At 37.3% G+C, this 25,560-nt stretch overlaps 1 protein-coding gene across 15 annotated transcripts in view; it reads left to right on the top strand.

Moving 5' to 3' along the window:
* The first annotated feature begins 14,542 nt into the window (after window positions 1–14,542).
* LOC108669642 (longitudinals lacking protein, isoforms A/B/D/L) overlaps window positions 14,543–25,560 on the top strand; it is a 28,568-nt gene continuing 17,550 nt past the window's right edge. For 13 of the 15 annotated variants that reach the window (XM_018157027.2, XM_018157030.2, XM_047884748.1 and 10 more), the window contains exons 1-3: window positions 14,543–14,624; window positions 14,939–15,775; window positions 16,259–16,369. In XM_018157027.2, coding sequence (XP_018012516.1) covers window positions 14,547–14,624; window positions 14,939–15,775; window positions 16,259–16,369 — 1,026 coding nt within the window. In that variant the 5' untranslated portion in view covers window positions 14,543–14,546. Of the gene's footprint in view, window positions 14,625–14,938; window positions 15,776–16,258; window positions 16,370–21,171; window positions 21,574–23,131; window positions 25,121–25,560 lie in introns of those variants that run through there. The other 2 variants (XM_047884746.1, XM_047884747.1) reach the window with 2 other exon arrangements.

The following is a 25,560-nucleotide window of genomic DNA, read 5'->3' as shown; positions in this document are numbered from 1 at the left end:
GCTACAACATTGAGACACATAATTTGATGCATAGAGACCTTATCTATAGAATTATGCATCCGTTTCTTTGAAATTCCTATTTTTGTGGGTGTGGGGGCAATTTTGGTAAATTTCTTATTTTACCCCCACCACCCCCACTTTTTGCAGAATAAAATCCAAACTATAATGAAATTAGAAGAACAAATGCATCATTTTGTAGATATTTTCTTTGCAAATTGAACAGTACGTATATCTCTCATTGCTGTAGCTTCAAAACTGTAGGAGGAGATGAGTTTGCAATGTCATCAAGTGTGAATGTTCAGTAAAGCGTGACAAAGCTGCAAGCGCCCCAAAATAGGCATTCAAGGTGCAACAGATACCAGACAAGACAAAACTTGAGCTGAAATTCAGTCATGGATGGAAGAAAAAACTGCATGAACACCATCCTGCATGACAGCTGCCCGGTAATTAAAGTGCAGCGTCTTCAGACCTGACATTTATGTGCCCGCTTGCCCGCTCAGCAATTTCTGCCTACCTCAAAGGTAAAAAAACTCCTCGACACCAAACCCTTTCGCAATCTGTCATGAATGCATAAATCAACATACAGAGATGGTTTTGGTACCATTGGATAGGTCAGAAAGTCAGCTTTAAGATGAGCATAAAAAGAGGAAAAGTGTTGTGTTGCATTATAATGTGTTCCATTGCATGAGACTGTTTTGAGTTGGCTTATGTAGTGTTGTGCTGTCATATAATGTTGAAGTGGCCTGAATTTCTCTGAAATGTTAGTTGCATTTTATTCTGATGCATTACTCAAACCAGAAATGGAATGTGAACTTTACTCAGTTCATTCATCCAGACATTGGATAAATGAATTGGGAAAGCCCCCTGATCTTCTTTGACCAGAGATTGATTTGCAAACTTTGTCTTTGAACCATGACTGGATGCATGGTACTAGGCCATGTGGTAGGCCTAGAAAACCAGCCTTGATCATGGCCCTACCACTGGCCCTGCCCTCATCTTCATGTAAGTGGGTGTCATCTTCAAGCATATTATTTCTTCACCTGTCTACAAACAGCAAGGTCTTAGCTTATAACTGCATGGCCAGTGCTGGATCACTAGTCCTATCATTCCCATCACCAGTACTTTGCTTATGTCACATACTTTGCACTAGTCCTAGCATGATCCATTTAACTAGGACTAGTTCATTTTAATGGATATACTTTAGTTCACTAGTCCTTTTAATTTGTATACCAAACAAATATTCAACCTATGCTACTTCATATCAACCAAGCACCAGCAACCTTAACAGTTGTGTCAAGCCAAACTATACTTCTATAAATTTAAACTATTACCAAATCATACTTATTGCATTATTCGGTCACTTTGTCTTCAATTGATGTTTTTTCATTAAATAATGCACATGCATTTCATTCTTACTTAGTATCCTTCTTGTAAATAAAACTCTTCAGAGAAATTTGATTCACAGCTGTCTAGGTAATGAGATTGCCTAGTTTCCTGCAAAAGTGTTGTGTTCCATTTATGTTGTTATTTTATGATGTGTAATGTCATGTTATATATTATACAATGCATTATAACATGACAATACATAAGACAACAAATTATAACACCACATAACATAAGACATTATATACATCACATCCACAACACTTGTAACGCATGACATAACACAACATATTTTCATCAAACATAATGTGGCTGGCCCACTACCATTGGAACAAGTGCTCCTATTTTTGGCAACAGGTTCCTCAATTCCAGGTACATGGACATTTAGAATGCCACCATGATTGGCAGGAACCCCTCAAAGTTTGCATTATCATGATGCATATTAAACTGCACCTCTTCAACAGTTGTTCTCACTGTTGACTGTTGTCTCAGATCCTAGCCACAAATCAGAGCCCCCACAATCCAAAGGCTGGCATAGAGCTAGCTAGGGTTGTTGCATGTCCTACTTGAGAACTGGGTCTGTGAGTCGGAATGGATATTCTGGTTCTCTGTCAGATCTTCTGGTAACCCAGACAGGCCAGACATAGCTCACATAGGTATTGACTGAGACATGTCTGAGTTTGCCTCATCATCAGTGGGTCATAGGCATGGAATCTATCTACTTGGTGAACCACGACTGGATTTCCAATTCCAATCCATATCTTAGCCATCATCGGCCATGAAGAGCCATCTATGAGCCACAAACTTATTTACAAAGTTCTGTGCACGTGTTAACCCAAATCTCTAATTTTACCCTAAAAACAGTCAAACAAACAATAACTGTTGTCTACTTTAGTGGCAGCAAAACATGTGATAATGCAGACCAACAGCTATGACATGACAGCAACTATGCAATCTTCAATAAAATATACTAATCATTTTGGGTTGATTCAGAAACTGAAGTGGGTCCTATATCACAAGTGGGCTATGGTTTGGAATCCAATACTGGGTCAGCGATTACATGCACTAGTTGTTCATCTGTAGTTGACAAATTTTTGCAATGAATATGTTCTAAAAAAAGTATATTAGCTTTGGAATTTTTTTTTACAATTTTACCAATACCAACAAAGTTTTTGATAACCCCCACAAAATGATGGAATAAATTGCAAATCTTTCATGGCGTATGAGCACATTGTGCTGTCATGTAAACCTTTGACAAGACGGTGTCACAAACCTTGTTTTGGTAATGTCAAGTTCAATTAAATAGTTCAAGTTCAATAATTTAAACACCTATTGATATGCATCCAGATAATTTTTTTCACGTCTTTGCCCTATTACTATGTCAATATTGTCTTAATAACTTCACTTCAAATTCTGAATGATTTCGTCTCCCATTGCAAGTTTTTGAATGTCCTGTGTCTTTTAGAAAATGTTTATTGTTTAGAAGGGGCAATTATTGCATTATATAAATCATTGAGTGCTTAGGCATACACTATGAAGTGTATAAAATAATTCAATTTAATTCAACAAAATTTTATTTCTAATTAGAAAATGTTATCAAAATTTTTAATTAAACATTCTTTAAATATAATATAATTCTACAGCATCTACTATGTGATGTATTAAGTAATTAAATTATATTTAATAAAATTTCTTTACAATTTTTTAATTCAATTCAATTCTACAACTGCAGCAGGCCAGTAAATATGAGCATCATATAAATGAAGGTAAAATAGTCATTCATACATCCCAAATTGAATGACAGTGAATGGATTTGATAATTATTTTATTAACCCTTTCGTGACTGACGGGACTGTGGCATCCCGCTCTATGTTTTACCATATAACTTGCAAGTAGCACAACATTAGAGGCACAGCTAACCACAGGGACATCTTAGAAACACTCCTGCACCAAAATATAGTGACATCTGGCATCTGATGAAGTAAGCACCGCAACAAACATCATTGAGTGTAAAGTGATTGCTGGATGCACTGAGTATGTTTTTTGCCCATTGTATTTTGCAGTCAATACAAAGAACTGTGTGATGAACTGCTACCATTTTTGCTCAGTTCACTGCTCAAGTTTTGGTAAGTGGATAGATGTGTGTTTTATCAAGTGTAATACACCAATAATGATTTAATATACATAAATGTGAGTGGGACAAATTTTTCCCTCTGTTTGAGGCGGGACTGAGATGTCCAGGTGGTATTGTTGCCGGGTCTAAAATGTCTCGTACCGCAGGTGAGATAAACCTGTTATCTGCTTATTTTAACTAAATGGCAACAACCCTATTCTGAATAAAGGGAAATGAAAGACTGGTTCTAATAAATAATGAATTAAAATATGGGACAGTAATAAACACGTAACTTGATAAAATTGCAACAGACTGATTGAATTACTTTGGAAAGTGTAATGAAAATGAGCTAGTTAATTGGATGTAAGGATTGAATTAATTTGGAATGTGTAATGAAAATGCACTGGTTAATTGAATGAAAGGAGCATGGACAGGTGGAGATGAGCAGATGTAACTGCAAACAAAAAGAACAGAATAAAAATGCAAATCATGAATGACTGATAACCTGATGGGAGGTAGAATGTAAACAAAGCAAGAACCATTAAACTCCATAAAACTAGTAGCAGCTCATCTCCATATTGTGAATTTATCTTTACAATTAATAAGTACTCAACGAGGATTGAATTGAAATCACAAGAGAACAGATAAATAAAGGAATGCTGCAAGATGAATTGTGAATGTAACTTACTGGAATCAATTATAACCATAATCCAATATAATAAATTAACTTCTTCAAACTAAACCATATCAGTCAGAGATGAATACAAACAAAGTAAAAGCAAGGACAAAACTTAACCAAAATTATCAATGAATAAATGATATAAATTTCTATACCACTCACCAGTGTAACTGAGTTCCCAGGCTGAAAGAGATACTGAGTAGGAATCCAAATACTTAAGAGTGATAATTCAAGTTTGCAAATGATAATTTGGTCATCTACACTGAAAAAGATAAAAAATATTTAATTTAAATCGAGTTGGATTGAGAACTAAAGAAATATGATAATTAGTAAAGAGAGACATGAAGGTTGGGCTACACAGTAGCCTAATTTAACCTCCGGTAACAGTATGAGGTTGCAATGTTTCGTGATGCTATAAACTTATTCATAATGATCCAATTTTGCTGTGTATTATATTGCTTTATCGACTTAGAATGCTTGGTATATGTTTTTTAGTTATATATATTCCAAAAATTTTCCATGTAATTGCATTTTATAATATTTATTGACTGATATGTGGCAGTTTATGTATTTCAATAACAAACTGATATAGAAAAATTCAATTTTCATGAATTATATTTTATGATAACCCTCAGTATATGTGCTTCAGTTATGAATTTCAAACAGATGATTTTTATTTGGTTTCATTTTATACCATGTCATGGTTTGAGAGTGATCTGTTTATTTGTTGTAATGATATATATTTTTGGTTTCAGGTAAATATGACGAGGAGGTACCTATAATGGACAAGGAGATTGCTTCAATCTTGGAAGAAATTGAAAGTAATTTCAGCTCTAATGCTGATGTTGAGTGACCATGAACCTGCAGAACATTGCAGTGCTTTCTCACAATATAGCACCCTCGTCCAACGATGAACAATTTGTGATACTGATCACTTCTGAAGAAAATGCCACCAATTGCTGCATCTCAACAATGCAAGAAGCAATAACTGTTTCAAGTGGATGGACTCAAAAGCAGTTCATCCGATTTCAAACTTTCATGGAATTGAAAACAACAATTTCCCATTTGCAAAAAAAGTAAAAAAAAATTGTGAAGTATCCTCTCGCCATCAAAGACTACTTTGAACACATGAGAGGGCTTGATAGGCATGACCAACTACGTCAGCTGAATGGCATCAACAAGAAAAACATCTAATACTGGCATTGGATCTTCTTTTGATTGCCCGACATGGCATAATCAATTCATTTATACTGTATAGAGATGCTGGATACCAAACAATTAGTCTCCTTAATTACCCGAAAGAACTGGGCACTGAACTCCTGACATTTTCAACAAAGCCAACAGCAAGCTGCATGAGATGTAGAAAGAGTGACTTCTCAACCCCATCTTCAGTGAGATTGTCTAATGTATGAGAACTTTGGCCCCAGTTCAATGTGTCCAGGCCCTTAGGGCAGGTGTCAAGCATGCTCAAAGAAGGGAGAAGAAGCAATACCTGCCGTAGAATGTGAACACTCCAAACTGCATCTCTGCTTTAACTCTGCAAAAACTGCTTCATAGAGTTTCATCTGTGAAAGACTTTCTGCATTGATAATAATCACTGATTGCATTTTTGCTTGCCTGCTGTACATCAATAAAAGACCACAAATTGTAGTAGAGTGTAGCTCTTTGTGTAGCTTCACCTATGTAGCTACTTGTGTAGCTTCAACCATGTTAACTCCAAAGGAACATATTTTGACCTGGTTATTGTGATAAGTTAATTATTTTTAGCTGTTTATCGTGATATTTCATAATAAGCTAGTGCACACATCTGCCAAAGGAACTTTGTGATATGTCATTATAAGCTAGTGCACACGTCAGCCAATGTTGCTTAGTGATATGTCATTATAAGCTAGTGCACACATCAGCCAATGTTACTTAGTGACATGTCATTATAAGCTAGTGCACACGTCAGCCAATGTTACTTAGTGACATGTCATTATAAGCTAGTGCACACGTCAGCCAATGTTACTTAGTGACATGTCATTATAAGCTAGTGCATGCATCAGCCAATGTTTCTTAGTGACCAGTCATTATAAGCTAGTGCACACGTCAGCCAATATTACTTAGTGACATGTCATTATAAGCTAGTGCACACATCAACCAATGTTACTTAGTGACATGTCATTATAAACTATTGCACACGTTATCCAAAGGAACTTTGTGACTACTATATATTGTCATTCAACTACTAAAGTATGTATAGTAGATTAATATTTGTTTGCAAAATTATTATTTACGACAATAAATATATTGCTGATAATGTTGAATTTCTATTATCCCGAACTCCAAATTTGCCTGTAGAGCGAAGCATTGAATGTAAAAGATACATTTCAACAAATAACAGCAGAAGTGCAGCTACACTGTTGCAGCCTAATGTCGCAAACTCTGTTACTTCAGTAGCAACCATTTACTACCAGGACTCTCAAGTCCCACTTATAGAATTTTTACCATTAACATATATTTAATTATTTTTTCCAACAGAAATGCATTATTTAGTCCTAATTTACTGTGATTCTGTAAAAAATTACAATAAATTTTGTAAAACGCATAGCCGTTACGAAAGGGTTAATCCTGTTTATATATAAAAATGAAAATGTTTCTTCTATTTCAGAATCTGTTGTTGAATACATTACATACAATCTAAACTATAGTAACATATGCAGTAAATACCATAACCGTAATACTACAGTACTTATATACCGTAATTTTATGACCTTGCAATGTCATACTTCCGGCACTAGCATAGGCATTGCTAACCGTAATTTGAAAAGAGGCAGTTGCTTGTTAGCTTTCATCAAGTGAATGCATGTGAGATTTTTCTCTCATGAAATAGCCCTGCAGGGCATCGTGTTCAACTCTTATTGGTGGCACAATTCGCTATTAATTTGTAAATGTTAATTTGTTGGGTTTGACTTGGAGACAAATTGATAATGAACTAATATTTAGTCTCATTGAAATCTTAAAAGTATTGCTACCTTCATTCTTGATTTTTTTCTAGTGTAACTTTAAGGGGACCAAAAATATTGACTTTTTCATTTTTGCTATGAATTTAAAGCTTCAAATCAGGTGCATCTAACGGTGTAATTGGCATGTCTATGAGTGCATTTTAGTTTGCTCATGAGGTTGATTTTAGTATGTGACAATTGGTTGCTTTTGTAAGTAACTTTTTCAATTTTTTTGGTTTCCTGAAAAATTTGAATTTTCATTTAAAATTTACACTTTAAAGTGTCATAACTCCTATAGTATTCAAGCTAAAACATTGAAAAACATATCATTCAGTTTGTAAAGACCATACCATACCTCTAGAAGCCCTTCTTAGCGCATTTTCTTATTTACGGAAAAAATGCACTATTGTGCTCACCATGTCCATCTGTCTGTCTGTCTGTCCATCCTTCCATGACCTCAAGTTTTTGTCAATGAGAAAATGCGCTCTGTCACTCACTGCAGTGAGTACTGAGTTTGTTTTTTGGTATTTGTGCATGGTTTGTCATATATGGAGGGAGCAAGGTTGGGGTAGGGAAAAATGTGGAAAAATGCACATAAAAGAAAAACTATGAGGATAATAGAGCATCTGGGCTCTAGAGCTGTTGTAAGTCAAACTCGAAGCGACTCATTAAGAGCTTTAATCCACAAGAACGCAATATTCTGAAACAAGATAACACTTCTATAGAAAATACAAAGAACGAAATAACTGGATACATTCGTACATGAAATGTCACACGTAAAGCGGTAAATAGCTGGATACTTACAGAGAATGAGAATAGCTGTGAACATTGCAAAAGTCGAGCCAGTTCTGCTGATAGTCAATACTTTTTGATCAAAGTAACTTACTGGCATCCACTACGGTACGGAATACTATGTACATATGAAGACTACCCTAGAAACTTCACGACATTCTTCCCGTCTGAGCGATGTTAACTAAAGGTAGTCAAAAATATCGTATTGACAATGTTCAAACTTACAAAATAGTTATTTAAAAGTATAAATATTTAAAGTTAGCTGTACACAAAATGTTTGCATGGCGATGCTAGTTATTCGAAGCCGTAACGTTGAGGAGGTTTTGAAGGGCGACAAGATCTCCGCAAGGATACCGACGGTGCTGCTTGGTCAATTCTTCCGGCTAAGTCGGTTTCGGTTGGAACCAACTCTCCACCGGTACGCTCTTCATTCATGTTCGCTTCACCGGAAGCCTCTGTCAACGTTTTGGGTTCTGGCGAAGCTGGCTGTGCAGTTTGTGGACAAGGAGCCGCCGGGTCCCGCACAGAAACAGTCGATTCCCTGCAGTCTTGGTGGACATTGCCATTTTGTGGACAAGGAGCCAGGTCCCGTACAGAAACTGTCGATTCCCGGCCGTCTTGATGCCTGATGTGAGCGTACGTCGGGTTAACGTCCAGTAGCTCCACCTCGTCAACCATCGGATCTTGTTTAGAGTGACAAACGAATCGTCGTAGAAGAACTGGTCCTGGTGATCCTAGCCATGATGGGAGCGAAACTCCGTGTGAAGATCTTCGTTGAAAGGCAAAGAACCTTTCATGCGGTGTCACATTCGTTGAAGTCGAAAGCAGGGACCGGATTGAGTGTAAAGCGGTCGGCAGCACCCTTTCCCACTGATGGTCGGCCAAGTGATAATTTCTCAGTGAAAGTTGGACCGATTTCCAAATTATTCCGTTATACCTCTCGCACTGCGCGTTGCCTGTACTATGATAAGGAGTTGTACGACTTGTAGCTACTCCTTTCTGCGAGAGATAATCTTTGAGTTCTGATGACATGAACGAAGAACCTCTGTCTGAATGAATGTAATTAGGCATGCCACAGAGGGTAAAGACGGTTTCGAGGCATTTGATCACCGTGGAACACTGCGTATTTGGGCATGGGAAAGCGAACGGAAAACGAGAATATTCGTCAACTATTGTTAGGATGTACGTATTTTTCGTAGCTGATGGGATAGGTCCCTTGAAGTCAATACTGAGACGCTCCATTGGCTGCGTGGCTTTAACCCATTAATGACGAGAATTATTTACTGAATTTTTTTGGGGTTCCTTGTGAGAATATTATCATTTGTGATGGTAATAAACAAAAAATATGTTCATATATTTATTTTTCGTTGTATGTGAAAAAATATAGCTTGGTTCCATATGGAACCGCTTTCCCATGTAGAGTTCTTGACATAAAGGCAACTGGACGTCCACCCTGGTTCAAGACTGCTGACACTGCCATGCCTGAAGCATCACATTCTACAACAAAAGGCAATTCCTCGTTGATGGACGTTAGAGTTGCGCTGGCCAGTTGTGACTTGAGAGTTTTGAAAGCTGACAAAGCGTTTTGATAGAGTGGAAAGCATTTTGTGTTGACTAGCGGGTGAATCTTGTCCAAGAAATTCTCAATCCACTTTGCATAGTAGGTACGCAAACATACCTAGGGCTCTCAGCAAGGAAGACTTATTTGTGGGAGGTGGAAGCTCCTGAAGGGGACGAAGTCTCTCCGAGTCAGGCTTAATGACCCCATTTCCCACACAATATCCCAGAATATTGATACTGGGTACGGATTTTATGGTTTTAGAGTCATTGAGCGTTATGTTTTGCTGCATGATTGCAGCCATGAATTTTTCAAGATTGATATTATGGTCTGCTTCGTCTCTGCCAGCCACCGTAATGTTGTCAAGATACGGGAATGTGCTCTTCAAGTTTTCTTCCTCTACCATTTTATCCATGGCGCATTGGAACACGGCTACACCATTGGTGACACTGAAAGGGATCCTGGTATATTGATACAGCCTACCATTTGCTTCAAAAGCTGTATACTTCTTGTCCTCCTCACGAATGTTCATCTGGTGATACGCGCTCTTCAGGTCAAATGTTGAGAATATTTTATATCCAGCAAGCTTATTCACCATTTCATCAATTCTGGGCAATGGGTAGGCATCTAGTTCTGTAAACTGGTTGATGGTTTGAGAATAATCTACACACATTCGCTTTTTATGCCGGTTTGTAGGATCTTTAGCAACAACAATTTGCGCTCTCCAAGGGGAGGTGGTAGTTTCAATAATGCCCTCTCTGAGTAAGATAGACACCTGATCAGCAATGAATTCCTGGTCTTCCTTGCAGAAACGTTGTGATTTGGCAGCTACCGGCTTACAATTAGGTGGCAAGTTAGGGAACAGCTGAGGCTCTGGCACAGCCGCAGCCGCAAGTGCACAGTTTCCGCCACTATTATCAACAACCATGGAAGATTTGCCTCCCCCATATACAAAGGTGATGCTCTGATGTTGCTGCTGAAAATTCTGACCCAAGAGAATTTCGCAACACAGATCATTTAAAACGCCCAGGCGCGTGTCTGGATAGCTATGTTCATTGAGTTTAATATTGCGTTCTTGTGGATTAAATTGTTGTAAGTCAAACTTGAAGCAACTCATTTAGAGCTTTAATCCACAAGAATGCAATATTCTGAAACAAGATAAAACTTCTATAGAAAATACAAAGAACAAAATAACTGAATATATTCATACATGAAATGTCACACGTAAAGCGGTAAATTGCTGGATACTTACAGAGAATGAGAATAGCAGTTAACATTGCAAGAGTTGAGCCAGTTCTGCTGATAGTCGATACTTTTCGATCAAAGTAACATACTGGCATCCACTACGGTACGGAATAATATGTACATATGAAGACTACATTTGAAACTTCACGACAGTAAATGTATGATTTCTCAACTAGCTTTATACAAAATAGATAGTAAAAATGTCAACGTTTATGCCAATATCTTTAGTTTCGCAATATTTTGATTAGTTTAGCTGCTGCAACATTTCTAGGAAATGTGGGATGCGCATCCCACTTTATCCCGCCCATCCCTCATGACCCCCATTTGATGGTACTATTTTGTCTGAAGCATTTAAGGGGACCGGCTACCCTCCAGAAAAACTTCTACAGTTATTATCCGATCATCATGAAACTTTACATACATACGTAAAATGTAAAAAATAACATTTTGCTTCGATGAATTTTGCAAAAAAATTGATAAAAAACGTGAAATTCATAGAAAATGGCTAAAGACGGGTACTTTAGAAAATCTATCTCTTCCTACAAATATCATCCTACAACATCAAGACACGTATCATTCTATTTGTAAAGACCATACCTGTTGATTCAAACATGGTTTTTTTCATTTTCCTCATAGTTTTTTTATGCGCGCTTTTCCCATTTTCCCCCCCCTTCTTCCCCATATAAAAAACGAACCAGACAGAAATTAAAAAAAGTGATGTTCAAATCGATAGGTATGGTCTTTGCGAGTTGAATGGTATGTGTCTCATTGCTGTAGCTTGAAAACTGTAGGAGGAGATTTACTGTAGGTTTTCCATGACAATAAGTTGAACTTTTCAGGACGGCGCGACAAAGTCCCACGCGCCTCGAAATAGGCACTCAATGTAGCATGGATACCAAACTACAGGCTTCTGTAGCTTAATCCACTCAAGGATGCTAGCAGCAACTTGTAGCGCACCTCTCCATACAAAGTTAGGAGGGTGACTGAGCTCAGATGCCAGATACACCAAAGTGTTGCCGCTCTAATTTTCTTAGGTCTATTTACTGAAGGAACTCCACCCCCCATTAAAGCCCGGCCGTGTGCGTCAATATTGCCGTACATGGATCGCAGTAGTATCGTTGGAAAGCTCAGAATGTCAGCTTTAAGATGATGGAGCCAGCAATTTATGGTGAGTGAAGCTAGAGTATAGACCTGTATTTTGCATGTTTCAATTCAAGTTTAATTTAGCTAGTAAAAAAATGGCATCATTTATAAAAAAAAGTGGTCTAAGTTACCCCATTTTACGGTAGTAAATTTCTGTTTATAAAAGTTAGTTTTTGCAGCCTTTGTAACCTTGTGTTATTCTTTCTTGTAAAATAAAAAAAAGCTCATTTTTGCATAGGATTTTTCAGGAATTACCAGGAAAACTATAGAATTTATGCTAAACTTTAAATAAATTCTATACCATATGAGATATGACAAAAGGGAATAAGAGCAGTTTATGCTTGCTTGTAAGAAAACCTTCATTATCAAGTTTTTCTATAAATTAGGAAAGAATAGACTATCTTGAATATTTTTTCCTAATACATTATTCTAGGATGACTACAACCTCTACAGGTTTGGATTATATCTATTTTCTAAGCCACGTTTAGAGCATACCAGTCATTTTTAGTGTCTCAATATTTCCACTTGACAAATTATCTTTTGTCTAATTGTTAACTTAACAATAGTGCACACTGCACAGTCAGACTGCAAGATACAAAGTTTAATTAAATTGCACAATTTTAGAGATTCTATGTTTCAGTAAAAAGTTGTATTTTTCTAATATTGCTTCATAAAAGCCAAAACAACTGATGTGTCCAATGGTTAATTGTCAATAAAATCATTGACTGTAACTGGTAATATCCCATCCTGGTAATAGCAACTATTAAAGGAGAGTGCTTAGGTCAGTTTTTCAGGGTAGTAAAGTCACAGGTAGTTCATAAACCATCACTGGCTTACTGACTTACCAAAATCATTTTTCATATCACAACATCAACTTAACACATTAAGTGCGGGACGACCCACGTGTGGGTGGCAGGGTCTTTTTTCAGGATAAATTCCGTGATTTAGTTTTTTCTCAATTGCATTTGTTAACAAAAATTTATGATGGCAGTACTGCCTCATTAAAATATAAAATTTACGAAAAAAAGAAAATTTAATTTTTGCACCTGAACCTACAAATTTGCTAGTGTAATTTGAATTATAGGCCTTTTTAGCAGCGGACTTGGCCGTTTTTAGGCCAGCTGCCAGCGCTGTGGGTCGTTGCCGCACTTAACGTGTTAAACTATAACTTGTGATGTGACCTCCAAGTGATGGATGCTGATTAAGACTGATGGCAGTTATAGGAACCTTTTGATTAATCAATTGATTGTGATTAACCTGAAATTACTCATAGAAATAGATTTTTTTGCTGAAAGGTAGAGATGACAGTAAATTTTTTTTGAAAGTTACCAAAATCTTGACAATAAAGTTTTATTTCTGCTGCAATGCTAGTTGTATAGTGGAATTCTATAGTTTTTTTTAAACTACTCCATTCAATTGTTCAATATTGCTTGGCTTTTTCAATACAAGTAGTCAAGTACACTATCATTTTCTTCCCTATTCCTAGCATTCTAATGAGAAGATACCAACACAGAACCTTGAAAATGTATCTTATTCTAATATCTACAACTACTCTGCTCCCTTGATAAGTTTGGACCATCATTTCAATGTAAATAAGATTGAGGCAGAAATTAATGTTTTATACATGTATTTAGTACACCACAAATGAGAATAGGTAGATAAAACAGCTTCTCTGCATGAGAAGTGATTGACTTATCTGGTCCCAAACTTATCATTTTGTTCGTATAAAATTATCAGATGGCAGAATTTGCTTGATTATACACTTGCAATTAATGACCAGAGAATTAATCAATTTAAATCATCAAAGAGTGGAACAATTTTTCAGATAATTTTTCTAGATCAAAAGGCAAGTTTTAGGTAGTACCGTAATTTTAGTTTAATGATGACATTTTGAATGCAACAAACATTTATTTTCAAGTTACCAAGTAGCCTTAAATATTTAAATTTTTGTGAAACTAAGTACATAATATACATAAAAGGATACGACAGTTAAATTTTGAACCAGACAAATTCTGTAGTAAAGAGATACCGTAGATAGCCGGAATCAAGTCCAATCTGTAAAGATGTGGGAGTTATTAATTAAAAAAAAACAATTTCAATTTTGGAATGCTATTCCCATCCTCTTCTTAACATTTAAAAATCTAGCATGACAATTACTTCCTAACTTGTATTCATATTAAAATTAGATGCAGAAAAATTTAATTGATATCCCTGTGAACCACTCTGTCCAAGAGCAATATATACACCTCATGACATCCCACTTTTCAGTTTTTTTTTTGCTGCACTTTAGTACCATTTAAGTTTCAATATGGTAATTTTCAGTTTTTGTCTGCAGTGTTCTACTTTCAGCAAAATTGAACTGTATTAAACTCTGGAGTTGATGGGTTTATGGGTTCATAACCTTAGATTACATATTTCCCGTGTTAGATGTTGATTACTTGTGGTGCTCAAATATGTGTGGTGCTCAAATATGTGTGGTGCTCAAATATGGTGCAAGCAAGACTTCATCCTGCCCATTCTTGAGTGATGGAATGCCATTTATTACTGGTCTCATTCATAGCAAGTTCATGTCATGAACGGGAATGTTTTTGTTCACTCCTCTTGTCGTCTTGTAGTTCATTACTTTACTTGTCTCTCCCACAGAACACCATGGAAGAATTACTCTCATTGAAGTGGAACAATCACCGCTCCACTTTTCTTCACATCTTAGCTGTTCTCAGAGACAAGGTGAGTTCAAATTCATTTACTGATCTCGTCTACCATTTTTATATTTTTAATGTATGCAGAAATTTTCAAAAGAAATTAAATACTCAACTCCTGACAATGGGGCTACATACTCTAGCATTCAAAATATTAATTGGTCTTATGAACTTGGTCCATTTTCTTGACATTAAAACTGGACACATTTGCAATGGGCATAGTAGTTAGATATCTCCCAAACCTCATCATTTACAATAAATTACTGCATATCACTATTTTAAAAATACAAGCTTTATGTACTTATGAGTTTGATCAACTTGATGTTTTTTTGACTTTTGCAGCAATTGTACACTGATGCAACACTAGCCTGTGATGGGAAACTCTACAGCGTCCACAAACTAGTGCTCTCAACATGCAGCGATTACTTCAGCTCGATGCTGGATCGAACTTCTTGCAAGAGCCCAGTGATCGTCCTTAAAGACATCAAGAGTGATGACTTAGAAGCCTTACTGGACTACATGTACCTGGGCGAAGTAAATGTACGTCAGAGCGATCTTTCAACTCTGATCAAGGCAGCAGAATGTCTGCGTGTCAAAGGCTTAGCAGTAGCCGACGATGAACCTCCCCCTCCCAGGAAATCTTCGAAGTCTGACTATTCGTCGAGGAGGAGCGAGTCCACGAGCAGTCCTCCAGCCAAAAGGAAAAGACGTGGTGATGCTATAGAAGATGGCAGGGACGATGTTAGACCAACCCGTACTGATAATAGACGCGTTTCTCCTAGTACTTCTAGACCAAAGAGCCCACCTAGCACTACTTTTACCTCCCCTACTAACCCCTTGAAGGCTAACTCAAGCTCGGCCAATGCAAGAAATAGTGTAGATGACCCCAGTGTCGCCAAGAGTAGTAATAGCAATGATGATTATGTAGACCTGGCGCCTTGTATTAAAGTTGAGATGACTGAAGATTCTGACCGCCCTCCCGACGACGATAGCAACATGGATGGTAACACTGGTGACATGGGCGAAGGATTACCCGACTCGTATGGCGTAGACAGTGAAAACTTCAAAGAAGAAGATGATCCAGATGATGGTGATCTCAACAGTGATCTGCCGGAGTTTCTTCAGCAAGCTACTGCTGGATACCAACACTCCTCTTTCGGTGGCCCATCTTTCCCAAGTGTGAGTGCTGGAGTCCTTAATGCTTTGGTAATGCTATACTTCCATGTTTGTTATACTTCCACGTTTGCTATATAATACTTCTATGCATTGTAGATTTTGGTTCATAAGAGAGCTGCGCGCACTTAACTCTCACCTCCATTAAGTTCTTTTCTATCATTTGTTGATAAAATTGTTATCTATAGTTGCCTGAATAATGGGAAATTCATCTTTCTTTATTGCAAACTACAGCATACGATATAATGTTATACATATTGTGCAACACATAAAAATACGATATTTTGATGAAAACTAATTTAAAGGGATTGGTATGTATCATAACAGATCTTATAAATGTATGCTCTCGTTTATTATTGTTCTATATATAAAAATTGAGTATGTATTGCTAATAGTTGTCACATTAGCACTTATAAATTTATGCTCTTGTTTATTATCGTTTTAAATTAAAAACTCAGTATGTATTGCTAATAGTTATCGCATTAGCAGGACCTGTCGTGGCAAGGCAATGAAGACAACGGCGGTAGTGGCAGCGGCTACGGCGCTGCCGCTTCATCAGCTCAGTACCCAGCGCACGACGCCGCTCAGAGCTCAGCAGGGGTGAGTGTCACTTGCTCATGTATGTGTCTTATACAGAGTTAAAACTCCCAGAGCAACCTTTGTATCGTGAAAACCTTCCCCATCTTTCAAGGAATAAATGAGTAGGCTGATTCTACTGTCATAAGGATGTATTCATCATGAATTTCATGAGTTTTTTCTGAATTTTATATCAAAAGTTGCCTCTAACGGATTAACGTGTTTTTCTTTGGAAAATTATAAAAATTAGCGAAATTTGTTGTCTTTGGTGCATATCCAGCCTGATCTCTGGTTGTTTTGGAAAGGTTTTCTCTCTGTATGATATGTCATTCACGCTCAACATCGATAACGAACGCTCCTGCCTCATGGCAACTTTCTAGTGTGACTGCAATGAGCCCTTGTAGATCATATTGAAAGTCAACTTTTTAGTGATTGTGCAAAGTTTACGTTTGAAATTCTGAAATGAATACATGCATCACCTAAATTGGTATACTGAAACGACGTATTCTCTAAGGTAGTCATAATTCATAAAAGGTCAAGGAAAGAGCGCACGTTATCTATGTATGGTGTGAAATTGGCGTAGACTGAAACCGCTCCCTCTCTTATTCAAACTGTGCCATTCATATCGGTGGTTTCTGAATTGTTGGTTCAAATTAACAATCATTCTAAAGTTATGACATCATTTATTGAACCTACAATTACTGAAACAGTTCAATGATCCACACTGCAGATATTAAATCGATGAAATTTACATTACTTGAAAAGATACAGTGGGTGTTCATTGCTGCGCTCTTCTGCGATACTTTGATCTGCACGGGGAGCTAATTTTGCTGATCAAGACAAATCATCGTGCTTTTGCAAACAGATGCAAAATGAAGACATTTTGCAATCTATTTTTGTCATTATTCTGAGTTGTCTGAATTATATTGAATTGTTTGTCGGAATAACATCCCTTGACCGTTAAGTTTCACGGTTTTTCAACTATTAAATAAAATGAACTGAAAATCTGCCACCCACCGTTCAATAAACGATGTTAAATGCTTGGCAATATCAACAGAAGCAGTATCTGTGGACCTGATACAGTCTGTGCCGTTATTGCAAGTTTATAAGAGGAAGGAGCAGTTTCATCCTACATTTCTTATAACTGCGCCCAATTCCATGTAAAATTATGGAGGAACAAGAATGGCTGCTTTATGACCTAATCAGTTGATCTGTTCCACTATAATTTCCGTCATGGAATTGATTGCTACGGACACTAATTCGCAACCATTGCTCATGTTGAAAGTAAAGAAAAATTTCTAGGTCTATTCACTGCATACGCTGCGTTATTTTGATATCTAATTTGTTTTTAAAACTCGTTGTATTTCACGTGGCAACTACTAGTAGCGTATCGTTCAAACTTCAAAGATGTATCTGCAGTAAAAAGTTTGGAGCGTCTCACAATTACTATAATAATTTGAATGTTTTTTATTCGTTAGCTGAGTCATCATTTGCGAGGGTTGCGAATTACAGACCGCGGATACCTGTCCTCGAGACGATATTGTGTGATGAACTTAGCTTAGCAAGTGTAAATGTGTCCACCTAAACCGATCCTTTTCACCGTTCTTCCAAAACTTCAAACTACGAATCTAAATTCACGAATTTCTTTTAGGATAACTAATATCGGTTTGCTATGAATAATTTCCCAAATTCTGAGTACGTAAATGTTAGTCCATCACGTCTTGGCAATGCATTGAACTGTCCAGTATAAGAAACATTTTCGTCAGTTAATCGCTTCTGCATTCTCGATATATTTTATTACATCCGTTCGTTGACGAAGATCTTGTATTCTATATGTCCGTTCTCACTGAAAGTTCAAAACTAATAATTGTTTCTCTAATTACTATTTTAATATTTCAAAATAATCTATTCACAAAAAGTTTCGTGCGTTCCTAGCCCGTTTCAGTGGACATTATTTACCTTGTGCGCTATAGGTGCATTGCATGTTATTGATTCCGATGACTGGTCGGTTATTCATATCAATATTTAATTTGGCTCAATAAATCCTGCAGCACATCGTATTGATGACCATCAAGAAACCTTGGCGGTATTAGACGCGCTGTTCTCTGTGGGATTTATTGAGTCGAGTCTTTGTGGTCGGTGAAGCATCGTGGCACTTGCCTATTATAAATAATAACATTATTAGAAAAGCAAATATAATCAGTCATCTCAATTTGTGCACTGCCGACGAATGTGCTTGGAATATTTTCCATACTTATTGTAAAATCTTGAGATCGAGCAAAGTTATGATAGTTATTAAGTGCCACAATCTCCACCGCTTGTTCGACAATATAAATTTTACAACAATATGGAAGTGATAAGAAACGTGACATATTCGTGCCTTGATTGAGCATTTCGGGATCTACTGATTTCTGTACGAGCGTCAGAAAACATTTGTGTCGCGTGTGTTCTCAAAGATTGGCACGGAGATGTCACGTAGCGCCTCACTTACACTCGTGCCTGCTCAAAACACTCACGTTATTCACTTTATCTATGCCATTATTAATGAAATTCCTCGCTTTCTTGGAGGATTGCGTATTTACACATTTGTCATCACGCTGATCAGTTTATGGATTTTTCCCATTTTTTGCGACGTAATTTTGTTGGCTTATATAGCATTTCATTGAGTTACTGAGCATGGCAACGAGGATGTTCAATTTTTCCACCACTAAACTCGCAGGTAAGGTTTTCGTGAGGCACTTGATTATGCATGGGAACAAGTGAGGGCGATCGCAACCTAATTTCCTCAATTTCGTTTGGTCGCTCTCATTTCCTCCCTCTGAAATGTTTACTATGCTCCATATACATTTTCTATAGACATGATTATTCATTATTTACGGCCTGAAATAAGCAAGATGACCGCGTCTGAGAGTTTGTGTCGCGCTAGCAACGTTCCTGCAGAGTTTGGCTCTCGTCAAGCATTGGTTCCCACATGTAATGAATAAACGATCTAATTAGGATTTTTATTGTAGACCTTCTATATTTTCTTGAATCTGAAATTCATTTGCATTCTAAGCACGGATATTCTGTTTAGTTCATTGACGAGTGGTCCCGCTAAAATTCATTTCTCGAAAGATTATAGGCAGAATTGTACTATTTAGGCATGAAGGTCTTAGTTGTATTTGCAATGGTGTGATGACATTCAATGTTGCAATCTGAAGGAATTGTTCTTGCGAGCTTCGTTTTACGATGGATAACTTGTGTGCATTGACGAACTTATTTCGTTCTTGTGTTCATGAATTTTATCGTGGCCGTGTATTACTTGTTTACTTGTATATTGAAAATTAAGGTATTTATCTGCAACTTTTCATGTAATTTTAATTAATGTGTTATCAGCTCTCTGTTGACGTGATGATTTATCAGCTCTTGTCGTAAAAGCGTAGCAAGCATTTTCTTAGGAGAACCTTATGATAACTTTGTGCTATTGTCGAGCTCTAGGATACATGACGATACGTTGTTTATTTGTAGTACATTACATCTAAACAAGTTTGTATTAGATTAATTTAATTCGAGGTTTTGTCTACAGTTAAACTTTGATGCGAGTGCAGACATATTTATTAGTAGTTCATGATCTTAATAACGAATTTGTTTTCGCTATTTAGCACATTTCCGAGTATTGTGTAACTGCAGGTAATTATGATGTTTTTTTTTTTCGTTGTAAGAAAAACTCACATTGTTTGTGTTTTAAATGTATCAAACTTAGATCGATTTAAAAGGATATTCGCATTTTCTGAATATTGTTCGTAGAGTGTTTGAATTTTTTTGCTTTGCTACATTGGTTAGAATTTTCCAGCGCAAAGATACCTGAGCGGGAAAAATGGTACTGTTCGGTCTCACGTTTCAGTATTTTCTCTCTTAAATTTGTTGCAACGAATTAACACTTTATTGATCTTAGATGAACAGATGTTGACCTTTGTTTGTGCAATTGAACACATTCGGGGTTTTAATGTCATTTTATAAATGTAATCGTTTGAATTGTCATTTAAAAATGCGTTGAATTTTTCAATACAATGGTTCTAAAAGCGGGTTTGTGCTTGCTGACTATAATTTAGTGAAATTGACAACAATTAACGAGATCCTAGACATGGACCGGTTTGAACCTGCCGCTTCAAGGAGAGCTATTAGAGCAGGCTTATTCGCTACAGTTTGATGAACTGCTTCCATTTTACGTTCAATTACCTATATATACTCCACAAATTGGTATATTAATTTCATTTTTTATTTCAATTATATGGCTTGCTTGCTCATTTTGAAATGCTTTTCTATTGCTTGCTCTTAAAGCGAAATGATATTAAATATGTCATTTCGCAATGATACTCAGTATTAATGTAACATGAGAGTTATTTCAAGGCAGAGCTCGAGGTATAGAAATTGTTGTTGCATGTTAGTGATGCATCGAGTTTCTTGCTCTCAGTATAGTCAGGAATCTTGTGCCCAAACTAAAACTCGCTACACTTCTAAGGACGATCTTATCTTGTGGTTGTTCCTCTCTGTTGACAAGCCCGGGGATTACATGATGTAGGATTGTGAGGTTGCGCTATGTACGCGTTGTAGCCTCGCAATTAAACTGCTGTTGCACGAGTTAGTATAAGCAACTAACGTTCACGAATGCTGGTTATTACGTTTAGTTTTCGTTATTAAGATAAAATCATCATCTGTCGTTGCAAGAGGTTATTGTTGGCAGCACTGCCAACAATTTTAAGCTCATGGCGATGTATTGTGCTAAGCGCTGAAGAAGAAAGACCTGGACCTGCACTGATGGATGTTTTCTTCTGTGTCCTCCGCAGGCCGCGAATATGAGCTACGAACTAGGGCACGCTGATGCAGCTCTCAATGATAGCGTGGAGGCGGCATACAAAACAGCGATGTCGTACACTAGTAATGTCAGGGAAGGTATGCCTGCCTCTAGCAAACCTTTGACTACCAGCGAAGGCGGCCACTCGCGCCTCAAGCGTAATGCTTGTCCACTCTGTCCCCTCTCCTTCTACCTCATGGGTGATCTCAAGCGCCATTTGCTCACCCATACTGGCGAGAAACCTTTCAAATGTCCTCACTGCTCGCACGCTGCTAATAGGAAAGGCAACATGATGTGGCACATGGCGTCCCAACATGGTGACAAGTCGGGACTTCCTATCGTAACTGAACTGTCCTTAGATATTTTGAAAAACCTTTAGTACGTCAGACATGGTGTTTCCCAAAGAAAAGTGGAGCTCGGAGAAGTCTGGATTTGAATTCATTGCAGATTTTATTGTAATGTCCCGCTTCAACTTCTTGAAAGCGCTATTATTATGCATAATCAAGAAGACTCCTGTAAAAATAATGTTAATTTATATTTTAAATGGCAGAAGCTAGTTTTTTTTTTAGTTATTATTCTACACTTGACACCTATCGGTTCACAACGAATGGACCGCAGATATGCGAGTGCTAACCGAAAAACCTAAAATAAATGGTTAGGTAATTTACCTTGAGATATTATAGATATTAATATTAAATGTTTGTACAGCGTCCTTTTCTCTACGGGCACTCTTGCCAAAAATTACTTGATGACTTGAGCTGACGTGTTTGGGGTTTAGCTCCTCCGTGATTTTACAAATTACTAAGTATAATAATTAAAGATAAAACAATGTGAGAAATGCCATTTATGCTGACTCTCCGATTTGTGCTCCTGACGTAGCTTCCATAATTTTATAATCGAGCTAATCGGCGTTGCTGCAATGTGCCGAGACCTCAACGAGACACAAATCAAGTTGTTTAGATTGATAGTTTCCTCATACCATCTTATGGGTATGAGGAAATTATCCTCTTATCCCCAATTATCATTATGGGGGTATCGCATCCTCTTCTTGACCTTTGAAAGGCTCATGATTCTTATCGAATTAGTTTGTTAACAAAAATTTAAGTATTTTGTAAATCACGTGAGTGATTCAGGTTTTGCAACGCTCTTGGACCATCACAGGATTCAGCTGAGCTCTGCCATTGTGATTCGTCGCACGTATTCTCATCAATACTAGTGAGAGCTAAATTATCACCGAAATAGTCATTATAGGGGTGATCAAGTTGAACTCAACTCGACTACTGCTATGCTACAATTTAGGATACCTACCGTGTTCTTCCGTGTAGTAGTGTACTCCGTGTAGTAGTACACTATGTTCTTCCTTCTAATGACAAAGTGTCAAGTGAGCTATCTGCATTTTGTGTAATTTTATGAGATATATAGAATTTACAGATGTGAACGCTTCATCACTACTTAAATCTACTCGACTCGTCATGCACTCATCAGCAGTGTATATAACGGGGGTCTTTACGTCTCGTGTTAATTTTTCATAGGTGATTTTATTTTCAATGTATTTTATTTTTTATCAAATAATCAAATTCTTTATTTTATTTTCGATACAATCTTGTGAAATGTGTAGTTTGAAGTTGCATTATTTCTTTCTAGTTTTGCGGCTAAAAACTTCCAAGAAATGTACCAATTTCCCCATTGCCATGAATTGTATTGAATCGTTTTTTTTTACTGGACGTACTTGACAGTACAGCCATAACCTCGCAGAAGAGTCTAAAGCTGAAAGCAACATCGTTAACCAGCTTGCTAAGCGCCGTAGCTTCGATTCAACCAAAGAGTTAGGCCATCTAATTCGAAACATGCGCAGACGCGGAACTCGAATTTCCCGGCACCGTAGAACTTACGATCATCGTAAGAATATTTGAGAATGCAGCCACTGATCCGTCTGCCGTCTGCTTTTGCAGGCAGATGCGGGCAACGTACTACAACGTCTGCGCAATGCCGCTGGGCCCTTGATGTCAGCATCTTCGCGCTTAGAAAGTAACTTGGACTCCATTTACGTACCCTCGAACCCTTTGAACTCTTCATTTACTCACCAACCTCGCAGACGCTTCAAGTCTTCATCGTCCTTTGAACAAGTCCAGCCAGATGAGTCGACTGACGCGGCGAAGAAACTAAGGCATTTTTCGTGTCCCTATTGTTCGACCGTCTTCACTGACAACTCAAACCTCCGTCGACACATCATGACGCACACTGGAGAACGGCCCTTCAAGTGTCCGTTGTGTAGTCATTCCAGCAGCCGCAAAGGAAACTTGATCGCGCATATCAGTGGTAAACATAAAGAATATTTCATGAATCAATACAGGCATCACGAGCAACGTATTCCTAAACAGTGCCCTCAAGTAACATCTCCTCCGCATTAATAAGATAGAACGCGCCTTTTACTGACAGAGCATCTAGTTTCCTATCCAGTAATTTATAAGGGCATTATTATTATCTAAGAGGAAAACGTGGAAAAAAGCGCAGGAAAGTATTCAGCGATTCTCTGTTACATTGCTAGAATATTGAGCTAGGAGCGATCTAAGTCGCACATTAGTCTTTATGCAAGGGAGCCGAACTGATCAGAAGTCGCATACGAGTCTTTTTATTGTAATACTGCTTAGTTCTTAGTACTGCTTCTTTTATGTTATTATATTGGATTTGTCCGATTTTAGCCTCATTTGTGTTAAATTTCTTATCAAAGAAATTTATTCTGATTTCGTTTCTTTACGATTGAATTCGTCAGTTGTCGGTGAAAATCCCCACAACCCGTTCTTTTTTTTTCACTTGCATCTCACTTCCGTCTTCTGATGATTGGAGACGGCATATCTTCAAATATATTGAAGATATGCTGGCGTCACGAACTGGCAGTATTTTCTAAGCGTGGGTTCTTTTTTTCTAAGCTCAAATATCAATTCTGGACTGGCACGCAAGTCGATCTAATATATATAATATTCTTCTATGCAAAGTAAATGAATAAAAATATAAAAAATTGAAGAGATAGGAATTTCGATTAGTCTTCATAATTCCGAGTGGCACCGTAGCGTATGCTACCCGCTCGACGTTATTTCAACAAAAATGCAGTTTGAAAATAATCAGTCTTCTATGCTATATATGTTGTATTTAATTCGAAGCCGCGTTTCAAGTTCTTGAAAGCAAAATAATGAATTACCTGAAAATGAACACGCAAACTTCTATTAAAGAATTGGCGACTTCGAAATGTCCTGCATTATTGCATTATAAGAGCGCTTAATAGTGATCGATCTTTAAGTTTTGTTTTAAAATGAATGTTCACTTGACTGAGGTTCCACGTTTCACAGCGACATTTTGAACTACTGACTGCTTTTCTCGCGTCGTTATCGGTTTCTATTTTTTTCTGAATCGCGTGGGGTTGTGAGCCTTTCCTTAATGGAAGTTCAATTATCAAAAGGCAAAAGGTTTTTGCATCTTCCTGTGAACGGAATTCTTTGTAGCACGTTTTTGTGCTTCATATTATATTTCAGATAAATATGAATTCACTTGATAATTTCGCCAGTTTGTTCTACCATTAATGACTTGATTTCAAGTTTTCAACTGCTCGATGAGTGCCAATGCGAATTGTAAACCCTCTTACTGTTTAGTTCTGTGAACAAGACTGGCCAATACTATTGATGTTCTTCCAGCAAGCTTTTACTATATCTTCTGAGACGCATTACAGCGCTAGCTAAAAGAATACATCTCGGATAAAACGAAGCATTGGGTTGCTAGACTCAAAGCCTTGTGCTCTTGTTGCTTGCATCGGCGTATCGAGCTGAGTACGAAGATTGCAAAAAAAATTCTCGCTTCATTTAATATTGCAAGACTTGTAACAGTGTATTATTGATCAATACAGTGTTCTGACCTCCGTTTTTGATAATACAAGTGCTAACAGACGAGGTTTGAGTGTTATTTTTCCCGTTACATGCCGCTTTTTTGCTTGTCTAGTTTAAGGACCTCGCACTGTATCATTTTCCTCATGTGCAAGGTACTTGCAGTTTTCAGTGTTTCTGTCATCTGTCCCTGAACGGAATTTAGGCGGAATGTTATTACTCAAGCTAAACGAATAACAAATGGGATTCGGATAGGATGCTATGTCAATAGGGTGACTTTTGAAAAAAATTATCCAAGAACCACAGAAGTCAGGTGTTCTACCAAAACCATGTCTGCCTGTAGCGTTGCTCGTTTGTACCCAGGGTCTGGACATGTTACGAGGATAATTTTTGAAAATGATGTTACTCAATTGCGAAAGTTTAGGAAAAATATTGCAATGCAACAATATTTACAGGCCTATTCTATGCAAACAAAGAAGCTTATTAAAAAAACGATTGACTCAATT

Source organism: Hyalella azteca, unplaced genomic scaffold (genome assembly GCF_000764305.2).
Source record: "Hyalella azteca isolate HAZT.00-mixed unplaced genomic scaffold, Hazt_2.0.2 contig16072, whole genome shotgun sequence".
NCBI classification, from domain to species: domain Eukaryota; kingdom Metazoa; phylum Arthropoda; class Malacostraca; order Amphipoda; family Hyalellidae; genus Hyalella; species Hyalella azteca.
Note: the sequence above shows the minus strand (reverse complement) of the source record. Positions and strands in the feature narration are given on the sequence as shown.